General features: G+C 43.4%; 1 protein-coding gene across 2 annotated transcripts; it reads right to left on the minus strand.

The window, feature by feature from the left end:
- Positions 1-16,153: 16,153 nt before the first annotated feature.
- On the minus strand, positions 16,154-24,159 carry LOC124048055 (cofilin-2-like). Of its 2 annotated transcripts, XM_046368437.1 has the most exons (6): positions 24,058-24,159; positions 23,776-23,824; positions 19,510-19,668; positions 18,834-18,973; positions 18,297-18,373; positions 16,154-16,947 (listed from the first exon to the last, which is right to left on the minus strand). In XM_046368437.1, the coding sequence occupies exons 2-6, from the start codon at positions 23,776-23,778 to the stop codon at positions 16,832-16,834; spliced, it is 495 nt and encodes a 164-aa protein (XP_046224393.1). In that variant the 5' UTR covers positions 23,779-23,824; positions 24,058-24,159; the 3' UTR covers positions 16,154-16,831. The 2 variants fall into 2 exon arrangements, with proteins under 2 accessions (XP_046224393.1, XP_046224394.1); XM_046368438.1 differs by lacking the exon at positions 24,058-24,159 and having other exon boundaries at positions 23,776-23,981.
- Between the last annotated feature and the right edge of the window lie 892 nt (positions 24,160-25,051).

Consider the following 25,051-nt stretch of genomic DNA (forward strand, 5'->3'; position numbering starts at 1 on the left):
CCATCCTAGCCCTTCTGTTCCCTTCCACACACACTGACCTCCTGATAGGTCCTCCTCTGCCTGTCCCTTAACTGATGCTTCCCTGTGATAGTTCAGTTGAAGGCTCCAACAGCACCATCCTCAGTTACCTGAGGGTCCAAGCCTATCAGCGGACTTTCAGTCAGGACTGGGATCAGGGTCCCAGTAGCACAACCCCCCCCCCGGTGGATCCAGGCCATCTAGCAGGGTGTCAGTGACCTGTACATCCTCCCCATCAGGTTCCTGCCTTAGGTTCAGAAACTTCCAGAAAATGCTCCCAGATCCCCACCCCAGAACTGACATGTTCCCATCTATCCATATCCATCTCTAGGCAGACGTGGTGATATGGGGTCATCATCTCCAGTTACTTTATGTATGTACGTTATCTGATTCAATGTGTTGGATTATTTAATTGCAACCGTAACAGAGTTACATTAAAATTAGCTGAGACCGAGAGACTGAAAAACAGCTTCTATCTCAAGGCCATCAGACTGTTAAATAGCCATCACTAGCCGCCCTCCACCAAGTAACCTACCCTGAGCTTAGTCACTGTCGTTAGCCGGCTACCACCCGGTTACACCTCAGAGGCTGCTGCCCTATGTACATAGACATGGAATCAATGGTCACTTTAATAATGGAACACTGGCCCCTTTAATAATGTTTACATACTGTTTTACTCATTTCGTATTCTAGTGTATTTTAGTCAATGCCAGTTCGACATTGCTCGTCCTAATATTTGCGTTTGGTGTGGTGCATACATTGGATTTATCCTAAGTAAGCATCACGTAAGCATCACATTGTCTACGTAGACGGGTTGACAGAAATGGTAGCAGAAGTTGAATGTTCCACTTTTGTTGAACACATATCCAAGATGACGCTGCGTACGGGTTTGCGCCGCGACGCTGTCGGTGTGAATTGAAGCGTTGTGTTCAATACTGCGTTTTAACGCACTTCTTCTAAAATTCATACTGTATAAATCTGCATCTACCTTAGTGATTTTCATTGAAGAGTTTCACAGACTCGACCGGGGTAGGTTAACCGAAGTGACCCCAGAACAGACTCGACCTGAGTAGGTTAACCAAAGTGACCCCAGAACAGACTCGACCTGAGTAGGTTAACCGAAGTGACCCCAGAACAGACTCGACCTGAGTAGGTTAACCGACCCCAGAACAGACTCGACCTGAGTAGGTTAACTGACCCCAGAACAGACTCGACCTGAGTAGGTTAACCGAAGTGACCCCAGAACAGACTCGACCTGAGTAGGTTAACCGAAGTGACCCCAGAACAGACTCGACCTGAGTAGGTTAACCGAAGTGACCCCAGAACAGACTCGACCTGAGTAGGTTAACCGAAGTGACCCCAGAACAGACTCGACCTGAGTAGGTTAACCGAAGTGACCCCAGAACAGACTCGACCTGAGTAGGTTAACCTAAGTGACCCCAGAACAGACTTGGCCGGGGAAAGTTAACCTTAAAATCTTCCAGCAACCTGGTTTGTTGCTTCTACACGCTCCTTTCCCCATAACTGTGTGCCCAGGTCCCCTTTAAAATATTGAAAACACCAATCTGAGTACAGCCTTGGATGTTCTCCTTCCTTTTAAATCCAATTCACTTGTATGACTATCTGCTAACTCGGTCCAGTGCACTGTGACCCGGTATAAGTACCTATTTTCCAGGTTTATGTCCAAAACTCAATAACCAACCTCATCATTCAAGTGACCATCAATCGCCCAATTTAGTAGACTCTGTAAGAACCCAGCTCCCGATTAATTTATCTCTTCCCTCAAAAACATTTCCCGACATTCCAGTGCCTAGATAGCAACCCCACCCGTCCAAGAGTCCATTCCCTGGCCCCATTCACACATCAATCGGGAGGACATGGGTCTCAAACACTGGAATGTCTGCAGTCTTGTTTAATCTTTCTGTTGTCTTGAACCCCACTCCAACATGCGTTCGTTCCCAGCCTGGCTCTCCAATCAAGCACAGAGACATCACCAGCAGTACTAGAAACAGCATACCCATCATGCACCTCAGAGACCTCTCCCTTCAGAAGTGGTTTTCCAGCTTCCCCGCACTTCCACTATTCTACTCTTCATCTGAGCAATAGCTTCTACTTCCTCATTACCCTGCCAGTACTCTTCATCTAAGCAATAGCTTCTACTTCCTCATTACCCTTCCAGTACTCTTCATCTAAGCAATAGCTTCTACTTCCTCATTACCCTGCCAGTACTCTTCATCTAAGCAATAGCTTCTACTTCCTCATTACCCTGCCAGTACTCTTCTTCTTTCAGTGTGATTTCCGGTGTATTATTTCATGTTGCAAATCCATTAGTAACTCACTATCAGTTATTATTCTCACCGTTCCATTCGGAAAGTATTCAGACCCCTTGATTTTTCCACATTTTGTTACGTTACAGCCTTATTCTAAAATTGATTAAATAGTTTTTTCCCCCCCACCATTCATCAATCAACACACAATTCCCCATAATGACAAAGCAAAAATAGGTTTTTAGAATTTTTTACAAATGTATGAAAACATAAATACGGACATATTAAATTGACATAAGCATTGAGACGCTTTCCTCGGTACTTTGTTGAAGCACCTTTGGAAGCTATTACAGCCTCAAGTCTTTTTGGGTATGATGCTACAAGCTTGGCACACCTGTATTAGGGGAGGTTCTCCCATTCTTCTCTGCAGATCCTCTCAAGCTCTGGGGAGCATTTCTGCATAGCTATTTTCAGCTCTCTCCAGACACGGTCTGAATACTTATGTAAATAAGGTATTTCTGTTTTCACTTTGTCGTTATGGGTTATTGTGTGTAGATTCCTGAGAAATGTATTTTATGCAATTCATTTCAGAATAAGGCTGTAATGTGACAAGATGTAGAAAAAGTCAAACGGTCTGACTACTTTCCTTAGATACTGTACATAAATACATAATAATACATGTATATATATATCTCTTTAAAATATATTTTCCATTATTATTTTCAGCTGACGCCCCTCCTCTAATTGGATTAAACTAATGAACAACAACACTCAGGCTTCTACTTCCAGGTTATCCACGCTGTATACATTTTACAGGCAGAGTCTATTTTACATGAGTTACATTTAGTTTGTTTTTACTCCTGTCCTTCCTCAACCATCTATTTCTGATGTCGAATCGAGTTTCTTTTTTTTTTGCCATATATTTTTTAACTGTGATGTTTCACGGAAGTTCTGAACCTAAATACATTTTACAGACTCAGTATATTTGACATTTGTTATCTTGATGTTATTAGTCCCAACCTTCTGCTCTGTTCAACCCCTCCCATCTATCTCTTAACAACATCCAGTCCCACCCTTCAGCTCTGTTCAACCCCTCCCATCTATCTCTTAACACCATCCAGTCCCACCCTTCAGCTCTGTTCAACTCCTCCCATCTATCTCTGAACACCATCCAGTCCCACCCTTCAGCTCCCCTCAACTCCTCCCATCTATCTCTTAACACCATCCAGTCCCACCCTTCAGCTCCCCTCAACCCCTCCCATCTATCTCTGAACACCATCCAGTCCCACCCTTCAGCTCCCCTCAACCCCTCCCATCTATCTCTGAACACCATCCAGTCCCACCCTTCAGCTCTGTTCAACTCCTCCCATCTATCTCTTAACAACATCCAGTCCCACCCTTCAGCTCTGTTCAACTCCTCCCATCTATCTCTGAACACCATCCAGTCCCACCCTTCAGCTCCCCTCAACCCCTCCCATCTATCTCTGAACACCATCCAGTCCCACCCTTCAGCTCCCCTCAACCCCTCCCATCTATCTATGAACACCATCCAGTCCCACCCTTCAGCTCTGTTCAACCCCTCCCATCTATCTCTGAACACCATCCAGTCCCACCCTTCAGCTCCCCTCAACTCCTCCCATCTATCTCTGAACACCATCCAGTCCCACCCTTCAGCTCCCCTCAACCCCTCCCATCTATCTCTGAACACCATCCAGTCCCACCCTTCAGCTCTGTTCAACCCCTCCCATCTATCTCTGAACACCATCCAGTCCCACCCTTCAGCTCCCCTCAACCCCTCCCATCTATCTCTGAACACCATCCAGTCCCATCCTTCAGCTCTGTTCAACCCCTCCCATCTATCTCTAAACCCCTCCCATCTGTCTCTAAACCCCTCCCATCTATCTCTGAACACCATCCAGTCCCATCCTTCAGCTCTGTTCAACCCCTCCCATCTATCTCTAAACCCCTCTCATCTGTCTCTAAACCCCTCCCATCTGTCTCTAAACCCCTCCCATCTGTCTCTAAACCCCTCCCATCTATCTCTAAACCCCTCCCATCTGTCTCTAAACCCCTCCCATCTCTCTCTTAACACCATCCAGTCCCATCCTTCAACTCCTCTCAATCCCTCCCATCTATCTCATTTGTTATCTTGATGTTATTAGTCCAACACTTTTTTTTTGCTAAAAGTGTTATATTACTAATGGATTGACTATGACTTTTCAAATCACCCAGTAGTGCTATCTACAGAGTTAACTCCGGTTAAATGTTGCATTTCTTGAGCCAATCCTGGACCTGTGACCAAAAACAAGCTACATATGGACAGTACCAAAACAAATGATCTAATGACCTTGCCTCTTCGCAGCAAAATCTGCAGATCTGGGAAGATTGTATCCCCCATTACCATACAGTATATATAACATTCTATTGGTTTCAAGAATTTTGTATAATAAGTTCAATTGATGAATTCTAAGTTTTGAATCCGGTGTTGTTTTGCGTATCAATTCATAAACCATGTGCCATGGAATCGGTACATCAAAAATCTCTTCCCAACTATTTTGCAATCTATTAATTTTGGTCTATACAGCAGGGCCGACAGACAAGGTCCTTATTTTTCTCCAATCCACTTGCTCTTAAATCTTTTGTGGTAATGCTGCAATAGGTTGGTTGTGATTTTGGGTAGAGCAGACATTTCCATGTATTGTTGTTAACTGCATGACCCCTAGTGGTCTGAATATTGACTTTGATCTCAGTTATATTATACACACACCCTACAGTACACTACCACACTACAGTACACTACCACCCTACAGTACACTACAGTACACTACCACCCTACAGTACACTACAGTACACTACCACACTACAGTACACTACAGTACACTACCACCCTACAGTACACTACCACCCTACAGTACACTACCACCCTACAGTACACTACCACACTACAGTACACTACAGTACACTACAGTACACTACCACCCTACAGTACACTACCACACTACAGTACACTACCACACTACAGTACACTACCACCCTACAGTACACTACCACACTACAGTACACTACAGTACACTACCACACTACAGTACACTACAGTACACTACCACACTACAGTACACTACCACACTACAGTACACTACAGTACACTACCACACTACAGTACACTACAGTACACTACAGTACACTACCACCCTACAGTACACTACCACCCTACAGTACACTATCACACTACAGTACACCACCACACTACAGTACACTACCACACTACAGTACACTACCACACTACAGTACACTACCACACTACAGTACACTACCACCCTACAGCACACTACAGTACACTACCACACTACAGTACACTACCACACTACAGTACACTACCACCCTACAGTACACTACCACCCTACAGTACACTACCACACTACAGTACACTACCACCCTACAGTACACTACCACCCTACAGCACACTACAGTACACTACCACCCTACAGTACACTACAGTACACTACCACACTACAGTACACTACCACCCTACAGTACACTACAGTACACTACCACCCTACAGTACACTACAGTACACTACCACCCTACAGTACACTACCACCCTACAGTACACTACCACCACTACAGTACAGTACCACACTACAGTACACTACAGTACACTACCACACTACAGTACACTGCAGTACACTACCACACTACAGTACACGACCACCCTACTGTACTCTACAGTACACTACCACACTACAGTACACTACCACACTACAGTACACTACCACACTACAGTACACTACCACACTACAGTACACTACAGTACACTACCACCCTACAGTACACTACAGTACACTACCACCCTACAGTACACTACCACACTACAGTACACTACCACACTACAGTACAGTACCACACTACAGTAAACCACCACCCTACAGTACACTACAGTACAGTACAACTCTACATTACACTACCACCCTACAGTACACTACCACACTACAGTACACTACCACCCTACAGTACACTACCACCATACAGTACACTACAGTACACTACAGTACAGTACAACTCTACATTACACTACCACCCTACAGTACACTACCACACTACAGTACCCTACCACACTACAGTACACTACCACCCTACAGTACACTACCACACTACAGTAGTTCACCACACTACAGTACACTACAGTACACTACAGTAGTTCACCACACTACAGTACACTACAGTACACTACCACACTACAGTACACTACCACACTACAGTACACTACAGTACACTACCACCCTACAGTACACTACCACACTACAGTACACTACCACACTACAGTACACTACAGTACACTACCACACTACAGTACACTACCACACTACAGTACACTACAGTACACTACCACACTACAGTACACTACAGTACACTACCACCCTACAGTACACTACCACCCTACAGTACACTACCACTCTACAGTACACTACCACACTACAGTACACTACAGTACACTACCACACTACAGTACACTACAGTACACTACAGTACACTACAGTACACTACCACACTACAGTACACTACAGTACACTACAGTACACTACCACACTACAGTACACTACAGTACACTACAGTACACTACTACACTACAGTACACTACAGTACACTACAGTACACTACCACACTACAGTACACTACCACACTACAGTACACTACAGTACACTACAGTACACTACCACACTACAGTACACTACAGTACACTACAGTACACTACTACACTACAGTACACTACAGTACACTACCACACTACAGTACACTACAGTACACTACCACACTACAGTACACTACAGTACACTACCACACTACAGTACACTACAGTACACTACAGTACACTACCACACTACAGTACACTACAGTACACTACCACACTACAGTACACTACAGTACACTACCACACTACAGTACACTACAGTACACTACTACACTACAGTACACTACAGTACACTACAGTACACTACCACACTACAGTACACTACCACACTACAGTACACTACAGTACACTACAGTACACTACCACACTACAGTACACTACAGTACACTACAGTACACTACTACACTACAGTACACTACAGTACACTACCACACTACAGTACACTACAGTACACTACAGTACACTACCACACTACAGTACACTACAGTACACTACAGTACACTACTACACTACAGTACACTACAGTACACTACCACCCTACAGTACACTACAGTACACTACTACACTACAGTACACTACAGTACACTACCACACTACAGTACACTACAGTACACTACAGTACACTACCACCCTACAGTACACTACAGTACACTACAGTACACTACCACCCTACAGTACACTACAGTACACAACTACACTACAGTACACTACCACACTACAGTACACTACCACACTACAGTACACTACCACACTACAGTACACTACCACACTACAGTACACTACAGTACACTACAGTACACTACAGTACACTACCACACTACAGTACACTACCACACTACAGTACACTACTACACTACAGTACACTACCACACTACAGTACACTACCACACTACAGTACACTACCACCCTACAGTACACTACCACCCTACAGTACACTACCACACTACAGTACACTACCACACTACAGTACACTACTACACTACAGTACACTACCACACTACAGTACACTACCACCCTACAGTACACTACCACCCTACAGTACACTACCACCACTACAGTGTTCAAAATGTTCAAAATGTTCAATATGTTCAATATGTTCCCCCTGTTAATATGTTCCCTACAGTACACTACAGTACACTACCACACTACAGTACACTACAGTACACTACAGTACACTACCACACTACAGTACACTACAGTACACTACAGTACACTACAGTACACTACCACACTACAGTACACTACAGTACACTACAGTACACTACAGTACACTACCACACTACAGTACACTACAGTACACTACCACCCTACAGTACACTACAGTACACTACTACACTACAGTACACTACAGTACACTACCACACTACAGTACACTACAGTACACTACAGTACACTACCACCCTACAGTACACTACAGTACACTACAGTACACTACCACCCTACAGTACACTACAGTACACTACAGTACACTACTACACTACAGTACACTACCACACTACAGTACACTACCACACTACAGTACACTACCACACTACAGTACACTACCACACTACAGTACACTACCACACTACAGTACACTACCACACTACAGTACACTACCACACTACAGTACACTACACACTACAGTACACTACCACACTACAGTACACTACTACACTACAGTACACTACCACACTACAGTACACTACTACACTACAGTACACTACCACACTACAGTACACTACCACCCTACAGTACACTACCACACTACAGTACACTACCACACTACAGTACACTACTACACTACAGTACACTACCACACTACAGTACACTACCACCCTACAGTACACTACCACCCTACAGTACACTACCACACTACAGTACACTACCACACTACAGTACACTAACACCCTACAGTACACTACCACACTACAGTACACTACAGTACACTACCACACTACAGTACACTACCACACTACAGTACACTAACACCCTACACTACACTACCACTACAGTACACTACCACACTACAGTACACTACCACACTACAGTACACTACAGTACACTACCACCCTACAGTACACTACCACACTACAGTACACTACCACACTACAGTACACTAACACCCTACAGTACACTACCACACTACAGTACACTACAGTACACTACCACACTACAGTACACTACCACACTACAGTACACTAACACCCTACAGTACACTACCACCCTACAGTACACTACCACACTACAGTACACTACCACACTACAGTACACTACACCCTACAGTACACTACAGTACACTAACACCCTACAGTACACTACAGTACACTACAGTACACTACCACACTACAGTACACTACAGTACACTACCACACTACAGTACACTACCACACTACAGTACACTACCACCCTACAGTACACTACTACACTACAGTACACTACCACCCTACAGTACACTACCACACTACAGTACACTACCACCCTACAGTACACTACCACACTACAGTGTTCAAAATGTTCAAAATGTTCAATATGTACAATATGTTCCCCCTGTTAATATGTTCCCCCTGTTGATATGTTCCCCCTGTTCCTCCACAATATGTTCCCCCTGTTAATATGTTCCCCTGTTCCTCCACAATATGTTCCCCCTGTTAATATGTTCCCCCTGTTGATATGTTCCCCCTGTTCCTCCACAATGTTGTTAATATGTTCCCCTGTTCCTCCACAATATGTTCCCCCTGTTAATATGTTCCCCCTGTTGATATGTTCCCCCTGTTCCTCCACAATATGTTCCCCCTGTTAATATGTTCCCCCTGTTCCTCCACAATATGTTCCCCCTGTTCCTCCCCAATATGTTCCCCCTGTTCCTCCACAATATGTTCCCCCTGTTAATATGTTCCCCCTGTTCCTCCACAATATGTTCCCCCTGTTAATATGTTCCCCCTGTTGATATGTTCCCCCTGTTGATATGTTCCCCCCTCCACAATATGTTCCCCCTGTTATATGTTCCCCTGTTCCTCCACAATATGTTCCCCCTGTTAATATGTTCCCCCTGTTCCTCCACAATATGTTCCCCCTGTTGATATGTTCCCCTGTTCCTCCACAATATGTTCCCCCTGTTAATATGTTCCCCCTGTTCCTCCACAATATGTTCCCCCTGTTAATATGTTCCCCAATATGTTCCCCCTGTTCCTCCACAATATGTTCCCCCTGTTAATATGTTCCCCCTGTTCCTCCACAATATGTTCATTTAATATGTTCCCCCTGTTGATATGTTCCCCCTCTTCCTCCACAATATGTTCCCCTGTTCCTCCACAATATGTTCCCCCTGTTAATATGTTCCCCCTGTTGATATATTTAAATATGTTCCCCCTGTTAATATGTTCCCCTGTTCCTCCACAATATGTTCCCCCTGTTAATATGTTCCCCCTGTTGATATGTTCCCCTGTTCCTCCACAATATGTTCCCCTGTTAATATGTTCCCCCTGTTCCTCCACAATATGTTCCCCCTGTTAATATGTTTCCCTGTTGATATCATTCCCCTCAATCCTCCACAATATGTTCCCCCTGTTCCTCCACAATATGTTCCCCTGTTAATATGTTCCCTGTTGATATGTTCCCCCTGTTCCTCCACAATATGTTCCCCCTGTTAATATGTTCCCTGTTCCTCCACAATATGTTCCCCTGTTAATATGTTCCCCCTGTTGATATGTTCCCCCTGTTCCTCCACAATATTCCCTGTTAATATGTTCCCCTGTTCCTCCACAATTGTTCCCCCTGTTAATATGTTCCCCCTGTTAATATTTCCCCCTGTTCCTCCACAATATGTTCCCCCTGTTAATATGTTCCCCCTGTTGATATGTTCCCCCTGTTAATATGTTCCCCCTGTTCCTCCACAATATGTTCCCCCTGTTAATATGTTCCCCCTGTTAATATGTTCCCCCTGTTCCTCCACAATATGTTCCCCCTGTTAATATGTTCCCCCTGTTGATATGTTCCCCCTTCCTCCACAATATGTTCCCCTGTTCCTCCACAATATGTTCCCCCTGTTAATATGTTCCCCCTGTTGATATGTTCCCCTGTTCCTCCACAATATGTTCCCCCTGTTAATATGTTCCCCTTTCCTCCACAATATGTTCCCCTGTTAATATGTTCCCCTGTTGATATGTTCCCCCTGTTCCTCCACAATATGTTCCCCCTGTTAATATGTTCCCCCTGTTCCTCCACAATATGTTCCCCCTGTTAATATGTTCCCCCTGTTGATATGTTCCCCCTGTTAATATTTCCCCTGTTCCTCCACAATATGTTCCCCCTGTTAATATGTTCCCCCTGTTAATATGTTCCCCCTGTTCCTCCACAATATGTTCCCCCTGTTAATATGTTCCCCCTGTTGATATGTTCCCCCCCCTTCCTCCACAATATGTTCCCCCTGTTCCTCCACAATATGTTCCCCCTGTTAATATGTTCCCCCTGTTGATATGTTCCCCTGTTCCTCCACAATATGTTCCCCCTGTTAATATGTTCCCCCTGTTCCTCCACAATATGTTCCCCCTGTTAATATGTTCCCCCTGTTAATATGTTTAATATGTTTCTTCCTCCACAATATGTTCCCCCTCTTCCTCCACAATATGTTCCCCCTGTTCCTCCACAATATGTTCCCCCATGATGCTTATTATGCAATGGTTGAACCAAAATATTACCTGTAACAACATTTTTTTAACCAAAATTGGAAATATTTAAATATTTTTGGAAATTAAATGAAACAATGTATGTTGATGCTAATGTTGCATTAATGCCAATGATAACAATAGCATACTATATTCAATATGCTGTGGGCTATTGTTTTTTAATTAACAGTTTCACTCAATTCATTCTCATCAATCTAGAAAATAGTACACACCCTTCACGATTATAATTGGTTGCCCTAATTGCACTGTTTGTCTACATAACGAGTTGAAGCATGCTTAACATTTCCCTGAAGAAGACATGCTTAACATTTCCCTGAAGAAGACATGCTTAACATTTCCCTGAAGAAGACATGCTTAACATTTCCCTGAAGAAGACATGCTTAACATTTCCCTGAAGAAGACATGCTTAACATTTCCCTGAAGAAGACATGCTTAACATTTCCCTGAAGAAGACATGCTTAACATTTCCCTGAAGAAGACATGCTTAACATTTCCCTGAAGAAGACATGCTTAACATTTCCCTGAAGAAGACATGCTTAACATTTCCCTGAAGAAGACATGCTTAACATTTCCCTGAAGAAGACACAGTGATGGAGAAACATTGGTGTTTATTTACACATGAAGGCTCTTTGTTTTTATAGTTAGCTGCATGTGTGACATCACTCCACCAGTCCTATTTATGACGTCATTTACAAAGATTGTACTGTTTTTTTATCAGTTAGTAGATTTAAATTTTACCACAATATTTGTTCTGTCTTTACTGGTGGAATAAACTGAAATTACAACCAACATTATAAGGCTTTAAAAAAAACGTTGTACCTTTATTTAACTAGGCAAGTCAAAATAACGATATTTTTGGAGATTATTTCGTTTTCAAAAAGTCAAAAGTGAGAGGTTGTCATCTGAATATAGTGAGAGGTTGTAATCTGAATAAAGTGAGAGGTTGTCATCTGAAAAAAAGGACATTCTTGAACATGGGGTGAGACATTCTTACTAATTTGCTAGAGAACCAGTTAATTCAAGTATAACTTTTGTATGACTGAATCACCTTAAGTGAGGATCTAATGCTTTCATATTTAATCATTTCTGCCCTCTAAATTCATATTGATTATATAAATAGGCCATTTTAATTTTGTCTGGCTTGCTATTCCAAATAAAATGTCATCTTTTTTGCTCATATTATTTAAAAACAGGTCGTAAACTGTAGGCAAATCCATAAACAAATAGGTGAACTGGGATATGACTAAAGAGTTAATCAGGGTAAACTGGGATATGACTAAAGAGTTAATCAGGGTAAACTGGGATATGACTAAAGAGTTAATCAGGGTAAACTGGGATATGACTAAAGAGTTAATCAGGGTAAACTGGGATATGACTAAAGAGTTAATCAGGGTAAACTGGGATATGACTAAAGAGTTAATCAGGGTAAACTGGGATATGACTAAAGAGTTCATCAGGGTAAACTGGGATATGGCTGAAGAGTTCATCAGGGTAAACTGGGATATGACTAAAGAGTTAATCAGCATAAACTGGGATATGACTAAAGAGTTAATCAGGGTAAACTGGGATATGACTAAAGAGTTCATCAGGGTAAACTGGGATATGGCTAAAGAGTTAATCAGGGTAAACTGGGATATGACTAAAGAGTTAATCAGGGTAAACTGGGATATGGCTGAAGAGTTAATCAGGGTGATTTTTTTCACAAATAGACAGGTATTTTCCCTTCCATGGTAGCAAGATCTTATCTATTTTTCCCAACTTTCTATTAAAATGTATTGTAGTGAGATCATTTATTTCATTCACGATATGTATACTAAGTATGACCACTTCACCGTCAGACCATTTTATTGGTAAACTACACGGTAATGTAAAAGATGTATCCTTTTTGTGATCAAATACGTAATATAGTATACTGATTATAATCTGGTAGAGGTTAGAACAATTATCTCGATCCTCTATGAGGCAGTGGAGGGATTCAAACTGTGTTTTTAAAAGAAAAGATGAATCAGTGTACAACGACACCTTCGTTTTTAAACCCTGGATTTCCAGCCCCTTGATATTATTGGTGGATCTGATTTTAACAGCTAACATTTCAATGGCCCTAATAAATAGATATTTTTTATTTTACCTTTATTTAACTTGGCAAGTGAGTTTTAAGAACAAATTATTATTTACAATGACGGCCTAGGAACAGTGGGTTAACTGCCTGTTCAGGGGCAGAACAACAGATTTGTACCTTGTCAGCTCAGGGATTTGAACTTGCAACGTTCCGGTTACTAGTCCAACGCTCTAACCACTAGGCTACCTGCCGACCCTACACTCTAACCACTAGGCTACCTGCCGTCCCTACACTCTAACCACTAGGCTACCTGCCGACCCTACACTCTAACCACTAGGCTACCTGCCGACCCTACACTCTAACCACTAGGCTACCTGCCGTCCCTACACTCTAACCACTAGTTTACCTGCCGTCCCTACACTCTAACCACTAGGTTACCCTGCTGCGCCAAAGTAGATATGCCGACAGTGGACAACCTTGTTTTACTCCTCTTGACAGTTTCACACTTTCTGAGAAGCAGCCATTACTTACTATTTTACACCTCGGGTTACTGTACATAACTTTAACCCATTTTATAAGAGATTCTCCAAAATGTAAATATTCCAGGCGCTAAGCATTTTGCTAGAATTTTTTGCATCACATCACTGACGTGTAAGAGTCCTCGTGTTTTTCTGTAAGGGTCTGTGTCACGGAGGCATGCCCATGACTTGTAGACAATGACACTGAAACAAATTATTTTGGGGGAGAAAGACTCTGCGTTGTATCTCTTCAAGGCCAAGAATCCTGAAACAAAAGAGAATGTTGGATTGAGTGGCGTATTCCATTTGCCAACAATACTTTGACGTAAGACGCCAAAATCGAGCGTTTGTTGTCCAAGCCAGTTACTCAAACATTGTAATGTAACCGTGTTTCCACCGCGTATAGCGCTGCCAATTTAAACGCTCTAGCAATGTGAAATATATTATTAGAATAATGACCGAGGTATTGGTAGAGTATAATCATATAGTTTAATATCCTCTTATGGCTGCGATCCCCGTACAGCATCAGGGGACATTTCAGAGTGACAACTAAAAATACACCGTCGTAACATTAAACATTGCAAGCATCTTACATCCTTCAAAAGATTAGGATCTTGGTAATCAAACTACGTTTTCCGATTTAAAATAGCTATTACAGAGAACAAATACCATGCTTTTGTTTGAGAAGAGCAATCAACAACAACCATTTTCCGCCGTGACAGTTTTCACATCTGAAGGTAAAATTATGACTTATATTCTGATATCTTGCTCTTATTTCTCTTCCTGAGGGTCCCAGTGATCAAATGAACTGCCGTTTTCTTCAATAAAATCAATTTTTATAGCCTAAATCTAAACATTTTGTAACCCGTTTGTGTCGTGAATTCCATCTCTATCAATTTTTTACGGAGCATTCGACGTAATTACACACGGTAAACCATCGTTTATCTAGTCATGGTTGGTTTCAGTGCATTCCTCTGGATGATTGCAACACAGCCAAACCTCTTTTTTTTGCGGGGCGTATTGACGTGAATTGAACTGATTTGAGGACAACGAGCAAACCTTGCGCACCAATAATTTTAGCGAAGCTTCATTGATTGACTGTATTTCTGCCCAATGACCACTGATCTTCTTGAACTCTAGCTGGGTAGATAGCCAATGAGCTGAAGTAAACGCCAGTTTGTAATGGTTTTGGGTTGGACCACCATTCCTTGTTTGTAACTGCACACGTAAGGAACTCCATTCTCGCCTGTACTATGTCAGGTTTCATGTGGACCCCAGGAAGAGTATCTGCTGCTTTGGCAGGACTGTATTGACCCCGTTCTGGGTCTGGACCGGGTCCGCCAGTTGCGTATGGAGGGCCTAGACGATATCCAAAAAAACAATACACTGAATTCATACATTTTCAGTAATTCAGATTGTAAACACAATACCACAACACTTTTTCCAATTTGGGGAGGGAAACTCACTAGTATTCAATGATTTGGAAGTATTTTGAATGGACTCGAGACATTCCAATGTACTAAAAGCCACAAATTGAGCTTGTTCAGCATCTCTGGGGACCCTGGCGTGATCTATTTGGCCGACTACTCCATGTGGTTGTGAAACTGGAAAACAGTCAGGTGGACTACTCATGTCAGGTAAAACACTACTTTCATACAATACAGGGTTCTGTGTTCCCGAGGAGCTTCTCTATAACATGGTTGAATAATTGAAAGTAATGCAAACCTTACTGTCAATCTCTGTGATATCAAATCAAATCAAATCAAATTTATTTATATAGCCCTTCGTAGGCCCAAAGTACAACACCAGAACCAACAGACCAGGCTTAACTTGCCCTGTTGACAATTGCCCCAGACAGTAATGCAAACCTTACTGTCAATCTCTGTGATATCAAATGGAAAACTGCACAGATAGACAGACCATCCAGGGGAGTATACAGGAAATTCACTTTCTCTTTATTATGAAGTGGTGGAGCTTCTGTCATCAACATTCGGCAGAGGTATCTTCCTTTTAACAATATATTTAGTGAAACTTTCAAATTTTCAACAAAACATCAGCAAACATGGAAGGTAGATGAATAATATGATTTGAATCACATCAGATGATTTGTCTGGAACAGAGTCAATAGACGCAGGATACCAACAAACACAACAATTCCATTCAAGGATGATACTAAGATCCCAAGCTACAAGAAAATTAATGTTCATTTGTATAAATCATGAAGCAGTTACGTCTGGGAAAAATATGGCATTTATCAACTAGATGAGTAGCTATTTTATTACCAATCTGCTATTGAACAAGGGAGTAAAAAAAAAAAAGACCAAATCAATTACAATACTCTGTGATGGACAGTTCAATTGGACACACAGGAAGTGGGCTGCTTTTGCATTGGTGTTTTGACCAGACCTGTGTTCAAACACTATTCAAACTCAAATACTTGATTGAACTTGTTGCAACGGAAGTAATAGAAAAGTCCCAAACGTTATTATTATTTTTTTAAAGCCCACCTGGCAGCCTTAAGCAAACGCTGAAAGTATCTGAAGGATTTTCAAATAGTATTTGAACCCAGGTCTGGTTTTGATTCAGTGTTGTACGGCGGCGTCAGGAGGTGCTTAGACCTCTTTCCCCTCCAGTCTTTTAACGACTCCTCTGCCTCCCAGTTTATCGATGAAGACGGAGCTGTCTTTGGCGTCTGACATGTCGTTCACCTGCCACTCGAACTTCAGACCTGTGAAACACACGAGAACAAGTCAGTCAATTTCTCTTTATTAAGGAATCCCACTCCTCACATATTTTAGTTTGGGTTTTATTGGAGATTAAAAATAGAGGAGAGTGGTTGCTGAAATAGCAGTTGGTTGCTGCAGCGGTGTGTCTGTTCTGGAGGACCTGGCTTAGACTTACTAGACTACCTCAGGCCACATGTCATTTCCGTGTCATTCATTACATTTACATTTACATTTATGTCATTTAGCAGACGCTCTTATCCAGAGCGACTTACAAATTGGTGCATTCACCTTATGACATCCAGTGGGACAGTCACTTAACAAATTCATCAGGATACTGTCCGCTAGAATCCGCACTTGAAACAAAGCGGATCACCCCGCCAGACTGTTGGGATGCCGGACTGTTGGGATGCCGGACTGTTGGGATGCCGGACTTGTGCGGGTAACCTACTTTTGAAGTGATTTGTTTTTCACAATCAGATGAAAACATCATGATTGGTTGTGTTGACCATTATGTCTTTACTATAAAGCCGATGTATTTTTACATTGGAGGGGGAAAAAAAACAGAGACCCACAAATATCACAGTATAATTCCACCTCTGAATGGCACTTTCAAGTGAATTTACCAATTGCATACACTGTAACAAGACTTTGGAATTGATTTGAACAGGGAAATGGACCAAACCTAATCTGAAGCGTTTCATGTGTTGAACCATTATAAGAATATAGAGAATAAAAACAATCCTCCTTGCAACGATTAAGGTTCAAAATGTTCTGGACCCCGTGAACTGGGTCTGTACCCCACCTTGGCCATCCCATTCATAATGTTCTGGACCCCCTGAACTGGGTCTGTACCCCACCTTGGCAATCCCATTCATAAAGTTCTGGACCCCTGAACTGGGTCTGTACGCCACCTTGGCCATCCCATTCATAATGTTCTGGACCCCCTGAACTGGGTCTGTACCCCACCTTGGCCATCCCATTCATAATGTTCTGGACCGCCTGAACTGGGTCTGTACGCCACCTTGGCCATCCCATTCATAATGTTCTGAACCCGCTACTTTGAACGACAGTTGAACTAAGGTCATGACATATTTAGAAAGGAATATTTTTCAAGAATCAGTGTGTATAATGATTCATCTGTAAATCCAAAAATGGATGTAGCAAACTGCCAATTCTAGAATGCAATAGGCGGAGTTTGAAAATGAGAGTATCTTATTGGACAAGTCCCTGCAATCTCTCCCTGTTTCAGTCCATTTGGTACCTAATGAACATATCACCCCCCCCCCCCATTGCAGGAAAGGTGATTGGATGAAAGTGTTTTAAACAGAACTGAGCCAACCCAAATTCTTACCTTGGAACTTTGCTTTAATGTATTGCTTTGAGCTGGCGTATTTCATTTTCTTTTTGATAGTTGAGTGTTCTGGAGCCCTGCGATTCAAACAGAAGAATACTACATTTAGAACATACTCCCAAACATTCTGCCTTGAGTCAATGAACAAATCCTCTCTCACACTCCCTCCACTCAAATTGGCTGACATGGTAGTGTTATGTATGGTATACAGTGCAGTTATGTACGGTATACCAGGTCCTCTTTGGGGCGGTCCTTGCTCTCCCAGGAACAGTCATACAGGGTTATGGCCCAACCTACCACATGATGAAGACCAGGTCCTCTTTGGTGCGGTCCTTGCTCTCCCAGGAACAGTCATACAGGGTTATGGCCCAACCTACCACATGATGAAGACCAGGTCCTCCTTGGGGCTGTCCTTGCTCTCCCAGGAACAGTCGTACAGGGCTATGGCCCAACCTACCACATGATGAAGACCAGGTCCTCTTTGGTGCGGTCCTTGCTCTCCCAGGAACAGTCATACAGGGTTATGGCCCAACCTACCACATGATGAAGACCAGGTCCTCCTTGGGGCTGTCCTTGCTCTCCCAGGAACAGTCGTACAGGGCATAACGGCAGTCCTCCGTTGGCATCATGTTGACGATCTTCCTGAATACGTCCTCCTCCCCGTTCAGGTCCTTGACCTTAATTGATTGGTAATTGATTAATTAACTGCAATGATAGTGTTTTTTTCTCTAGATGCTCACGTTACAACCCCTAATAGCAATAAAAGTAAGAAAGCTTGGACATTGTAGTTTCTGTATTTTAATGCATTAATATGACGCTACATGATTCTATGGCAACCACGTTAGCTCCCAATTAAATTATATTATAAAACATTCAGAGTTTTTAAACAATGCTATGTGTAGGTGAATGTCTAGAATAAGAACAAGATTGCAAATGAGAGATTTAGTACACAACTCCTTAAATTCTTTCTTGGACTTAATTCTAAATAACATTTAAAAAAACATTGAGTAAGAAGCAGGGAGAGAGGATGCAAGGAATTGAGGAAATATAAATTAAGAAAAGCTTAGAATGCCTAACTATGCGGTCCTCTGGATCTGAGTTGGTAGAGCACGGTCCTTGCAATGACCTGGGCAGTGGGTTCGATTCCCGGGACCACCCATACGTAAAAACAAAAATGTCTGCTAAATGACATGTATTATATGGCTCCTCTGACCTTCAGGCACTTGTCCTCGTCCACAACGATACATTTCCCGTCATCGCTGATCTTGAAGAGCACCAGCTTCAGCTGCTCCTGTTTGTCCGCCCCCTGGAGGCGAACTCTGATCTTGTCAAATGTGAGAACGACATCATCGTGGACCGCTATTCCAGAGGCCTGGTCACAAAGGAGAGAAGAAGAAGACAACGGTCACAAAGGAGAGAAGAAGAAGACAACGGTCACAAAGGAGAGAAGAAGAAGACAACGGTCACAAAGGAGAGAAGAAGAAGACAACGGTCACAAAGGAGAGAAGAAGAAGACAACGGTCACAAAGGAGAGAAGAAGAAGACAACGGTCACAAAGGAGAGAAGAAGAAGACAACGGTCACAAAGGAGAGAAGAAGAAGACAACGGTCACAAAGGAGAGAAGAAGAAGACAACGGTCACAAAGGAGAGAAGAAGAAGACAACGGTCACAAAGGAGAGAAGAAGAAGACAACGGTCACAAAGGAGAGAAGAAGAAGACAACGGTCACAAAGGAGAGAAGAAGAAGACAACGGTCACAAAGGAGAGAAGAAGAAGACAACGGTCACAAAAGAGAGAATAAGAAGACAGCGGTCACAAACGAGAGAATAAGAAGACAACGGTCACAAACGAGAGAAGAAGAGTCAGAGGAATGTGGATCTCCCGTTAGTCTACCGATCTCTCAGTGCGCTGTTGATGTCTGACTGCTAACAAATGTCACTCGATTCTACATGAAAAAAAAAAATCGGATTGCGCTGCTTTGCAAGTACTCTCAGCCGACTAACGCTATTGGTGTGTTGTAGCCTTAGGAAAACGGTCTTCAGTCTGTCACATTCCAGAAAGACTGGAACAAGTCAGAACTAGATTCAAAATGTGAACGTTGTCCTAAAGTTGGATTTGACAATGAGTATAATAGAATACATGGGGTGTAGAGAGAGATATGTGGGGTGTAGAGAGAGAGAGAGAGAGAGAGAGAGAGAGAAATACAAGGGGTGTAGAGAGAGAGAGAGAGACTTGGGGTGTAGAGAGAGAGAGAGAGACTTGGGGTGTAGAGAGAGAGAGAGAGGGTGTAGAGAGAGAGAGAGAGACTTGGGGTGTAGAGAGAGAGAGAGAGAGATAGAGAGAGAGAGAGAGAGAGAGAGAGAGAGAGAGAGAGAGAGACTTGGGGTGTAGAGAGAGAGAGAGAGAGAGAGACAAGGGGTGTAGAGAGAGAGAGAGAGAGAGAGAGACTTGGGGTGTAGAGAGAGAGAGAGAGAGAGAGAGAGAGGGGTGTAGAGAGAGAGAGAGAGAGAGAGAGAGAGAGACTTGGGGTGTAGAGAGAGAGAGAGAGACTTGGGGTGTAGAGAGAGAGAGAGAGAGAGAGAGAGAGAGACTTGGGGTGTAGAGAGAGAGAGAGAGAGAGAGAGAGAGAGACTTGGGGTGTAGAGAGAGAGAGAGAGAGAGAGAGAGAGAGACTTGGGGTGTAGAGAGAGAGAGAGAGAGAGAGAGAGAGAGAGAGAGAGAGAGAGAGACACATGGGGTGTAGAGAGAGAGAGAGAGACACATGGGGTGTAGAGAGAGAGAGAGAGGGGTGTAGAGAGAGAGAGAGAGATACATGGGGTGTAGAGAGAGAGAGAGATACATGGGGTGTAGAGAGAGAGAGAGAGATACATGGGGTGTAGAGAGAGAGAGAGAGATACATGGGGTGTAGAGAGAGAGAGAGATACATGGGGTGTAGAGAGAGAGAGAGAGATACATGGGGTGTAGAGAGAGAGAGAGAGATACATGGGGTGTAGAGAGAGATACATGGGGTGTAGAGAGAGATACATGGGGTGTAGAGAGAGATACATGGGGTGTAGAGAGAGATACATGGGGTGTAGAGAGAGAGAGAGAGAGACATGGGGTGTAGAGAGAGAGAGAGAGAGAGAGAGATGGGGGTGTAGAGAGAGAGAGAGAGAGAGATTGGGGTGTAGAGAGAGAGAGAGAGAGAGAGACAGACTTGGGGTGTAGAGAGAGAGAGAGAGAGAGAGAGAGAGAGAGAGACTTGGGGTGTAGAGAGAGAGAGAGAGAGAGAGAGAGAGACTTGGGGTGTAGAGAGAGAGAGAGAGAGAGAGAGAGAGACATGGGGTGTAGAGAGAGAGAGAGAGAGAGAGAGAGAGAGAGAGAGAGAGAGAGAGAGAGACACATGGGGTGTAGAGAGAGAGAGAGAGAGACATGGGGTGTAGAGAGAGAGAGAGAGAGACATGGGGTGTAGAGAGAGAGAGAGAGAGACATGGGGTGTAGAGAGAGAGAGAGAGACATGGGGTGTAGAGAGAGAGAGAGAGATACATGGGGTGTAGAGAGAGAGAGAGAGATACATGGGGTGTAGAGAGAGAGAGAGAGATACATGGGGTGTAGAGAGAGAGAGAGAGATACATGGGGTGTAGAGAGAGAGAGAGAGATACATGGGGTGTAGAGAGAGAGAGAGAGATACATGGGGTGTAGAGAGAGAGAGAGATACATGGGGTGTAGAGAGAGAGAGAGAGATACATGGGGTGTAGAGAGAGAGAGAGAGATACATGGGGTGTAGAGAGAGAGAGAGAGATACATGGGGTGTAGAGAGAGATACATGGGGTGTAGAGAGAGATACATGGGGTGTAGAGAGAGATACATGGGGTGTAGAGAGAGATACATGGGGTGTAGAGAGAGAGAGAGAGATACATGGGGTGTAGAGAGAGAGAGAGAGATACATGGGGTGTAGAGAGAGAGAGAGAGATACATGGGGTGTAGAGAGAGAGAGAGATACATGGGGTGTAGAGAGAGAGAGAGAGATATGGGGTGTAGAGAGAGAGATACATGGGGTGTAGAGAGAGAGAGAGATACATGGGGTGTAGAGAGAGAGAGAGATACATGGGGTGTAGAGAGAGAGAGAGATACATGGGGTGTAGAGAGAGAGAGAGATACATGGGGTGTAGAGAGAGAGAGAGATACATGGGGTGTAGAGAGAGAGAGATACATGGGGTGTAGAGAGAGAGATTACATGGGGTGTAGAGAGAGAGAGATACATGGGGTGTAGAGAGAGAGAGATACATGGGGTGTAGAGAGAGAGAGATACATGGGGTGTAGAGAGAGAGAGATACATGGGGTGTAGAGAGAGAGATACATGGGGTGTAGAGAGAGAGAGATACATGGGGTGTAGAGAGAGAGAGATACATGGGGTGTAGAGAGAGAGAGATACATGGGGTGTAGAGAAAGAGAGATACATTCTGATATTTCAGTATACATGGGGTACAGAGAGGAAATAGACCTCATTCTGATATTTCAGTGTTTCATATTGTATCTCTATAGGAATTAGTTCCCTTGTGAATGTTTTAGGCCTCTGTCAGCCACATTCCTGGAGACGGTGGGGAACAAGTCAGCACTAGTAGTATAGCCACCCTGGCCAATCCTAAACACTCAGGAGGGAGCTGGTTATATAACCCATGGCACCCTATTCCCTATATAGTGCACTACTTTAGACCAGAGCCCTATGGCACCCTATTCCCTATATAGTGCACTACTTTAGACCAGAGCCCTATGGCACCCTATTCCCTATATAGTGCACTACTTTAGACCAGAGCCCTATGGCACCCTATTCCCTATATAGTGCACTACTTTAGACCAGAGCCCTATGGCACCCTATTCCCTATAGTACTATTCCCTATATAGTGCACTACTTTAGACCAGAGCCCTATGGCACCCTATTCCCTATATAGTGCACTACTTTAGACCAGAGCCCTATGGCACCCTATTCCCTATATAGTGCACTACTTTAGACCAGAGCCCTATGGCACCCTATTCCCTATATAGTGCACTACTTTAGACCAGAACCCATACGGGGCAATTCGAATGCAACCTAAAACGGTTCAATTCCTTACTTGCAGAAGAATCCAAAGATATTGTAAGACGAAACTCTTGACATTCGGATGAAGGTTAAGTAAGTAAACAACAGAGAAGTTTTTCTTCAATGAAAATCAGTCCACTTTCTTTGGAGCTTGTGAATGTGCCAAAAGAGCCAAGGAGTCAGAATAGATTCCCACTGGGGCTACAAGTTACGTCCTTACAATTATCCGTGTAGTATCGAGGGGAATACTCGACCGGAGAGAGAGGTAATACTACTGTCCATTTTGAAGTTATTTTAAAAAAAAAAATGCTCTCAGTTTCACACATAGCACATGTCCTAATCTCTAACCCCATAAAAATATGACAACACTGAGAATTTGGTTGGCTTAGAAACAAAACATCCAGAAACCTCCAGAACTCACCATTTTGACTGCTGTTGTGTGAAGAAAGTCTGCAGCAACGCTGTCTGGTCTGGAAAAAGAAGAAGCAGGAAGAACAAGTGGGAGGTTTTGGTTACAGTCAGCTAGCTAAGAACCCTTTCACCTCTAATGTCTGTTGTAGCCCGAGGCTATACCGTTGTTTAAACAAGTATATTAATAAGAAAACGTTTAAAAACAATTTGTTGTTGTTCATTTTAATCTTAGCTACTATATTTATAAACACTCTAAGCTATCACTTTACGCAAATAAAGTCATTTGAATTACCTTAATAGGTAATAATTGCACAGGTGAGTGGGAGCCAATGTTGTCTGGTGGGCGGAGTTGGGGAATAACACGCCTTATATAGAGAACCAATATTTAGACATATATAGACATGTTTAACGCAACTAAAGGTTGACAGAAGAGCAGAGAAGTAAAGGGGTTGGACCTTTTAATGGTTATCTCACCCTCTCCATTGTGGGAATATAAACTGTCTGATAACTATAAAAACTCAACTCTGTGATACTATAGGACCGTAATCAGTCACAAGAAGAGTCTTAAACACACATATCACATACCAGAGGAGGGGTGGCATCTTTAAAAGGTTCCTTCATCTTCTGTTTCTGAGATACTGGGTTTGACTTGGACTGTGTCCCCAATGGGATCCTACACCCTGCTCTATGGGCACTGGTCAACAGTACGTCCCCCAATGGGACCCTACACCCTGCTCTATGGGCACTGGTCAACAGTATGTCCCCAATGGGACCCTACACCCTGCTCTATGGGCGCTGGTCAACAGTATGTTCCCAATGGGACCCTACACCCTGCTCTATGGGTGCTGGTCAACAGTATGTTCCCAATGGGACCCTACACCCTGCTCTATGGGCGCTGGTCAACAGTATGTTCCCAATGGGACCCTACACCCTGCTCTATGGGCACTGATCGATCCTACACCCTGCTCTATGGGCGCTGGTCGATCCTACACCCTGCTCTATGGGCACTGGTCAACAGTATGTTCCCAATGGGACCCTACACCCTGCTCTATGGGCACTGGTCAACAGTATGTTCCCAATGGGACCCTACACCCTGCTCTATGGGCACTGATCGATCCTACACCCTGCTCTATGGGCGCTGGTCGATCCTACACCCTGCTCTATGGGCACTGGTCAACAGTATGTTCCCAATGGGACCCTACACCCTGCTCTATGGGCACTGGTAGTGCACTATCGAGAATAGGACTGCCTATGCTGAAGATAACATGTGGTAAGGGTGTAGTTAG

Source organism: Oncorhynchus gorbuscha, linkage group LG11 (genome assembly GCF_021184085.1).
Source record: "Oncorhynchus gorbuscha isolate QuinsamMale2020 ecotype Even-year linkage group LG11, OgorEven_v1.0, whole genome shotgun sequence".
In the NCBI taxonomy this organism is placed as follows: domain Eukaryota; kingdom Metazoa; phylum Chordata; class Actinopteri; order Salmoniformes; family Salmonidae; genus Oncorhynchus; species Oncorhynchus gorbuscha.

Excerpts from the sequence above, each read along its gene's own strand:
- LOC124048055 (XM_046368437.1), bottom strand. Across the intron at positions 18,974-19,509 it reads ACGAGGACAAGTGCCTGAAG|GTCAAGGACCTGAACGGGGA; the intron begins GTCAGAGGAGCC and ends CAATCAATTAAG. Across the intron at positions 18,374-18,833 it reads GACCTGGTCTTCATCATGTG|GGCTCCAGAACACTCAACTA; the intron begins GTAGGTTGGGCC and ends TTTGAATCGCAG.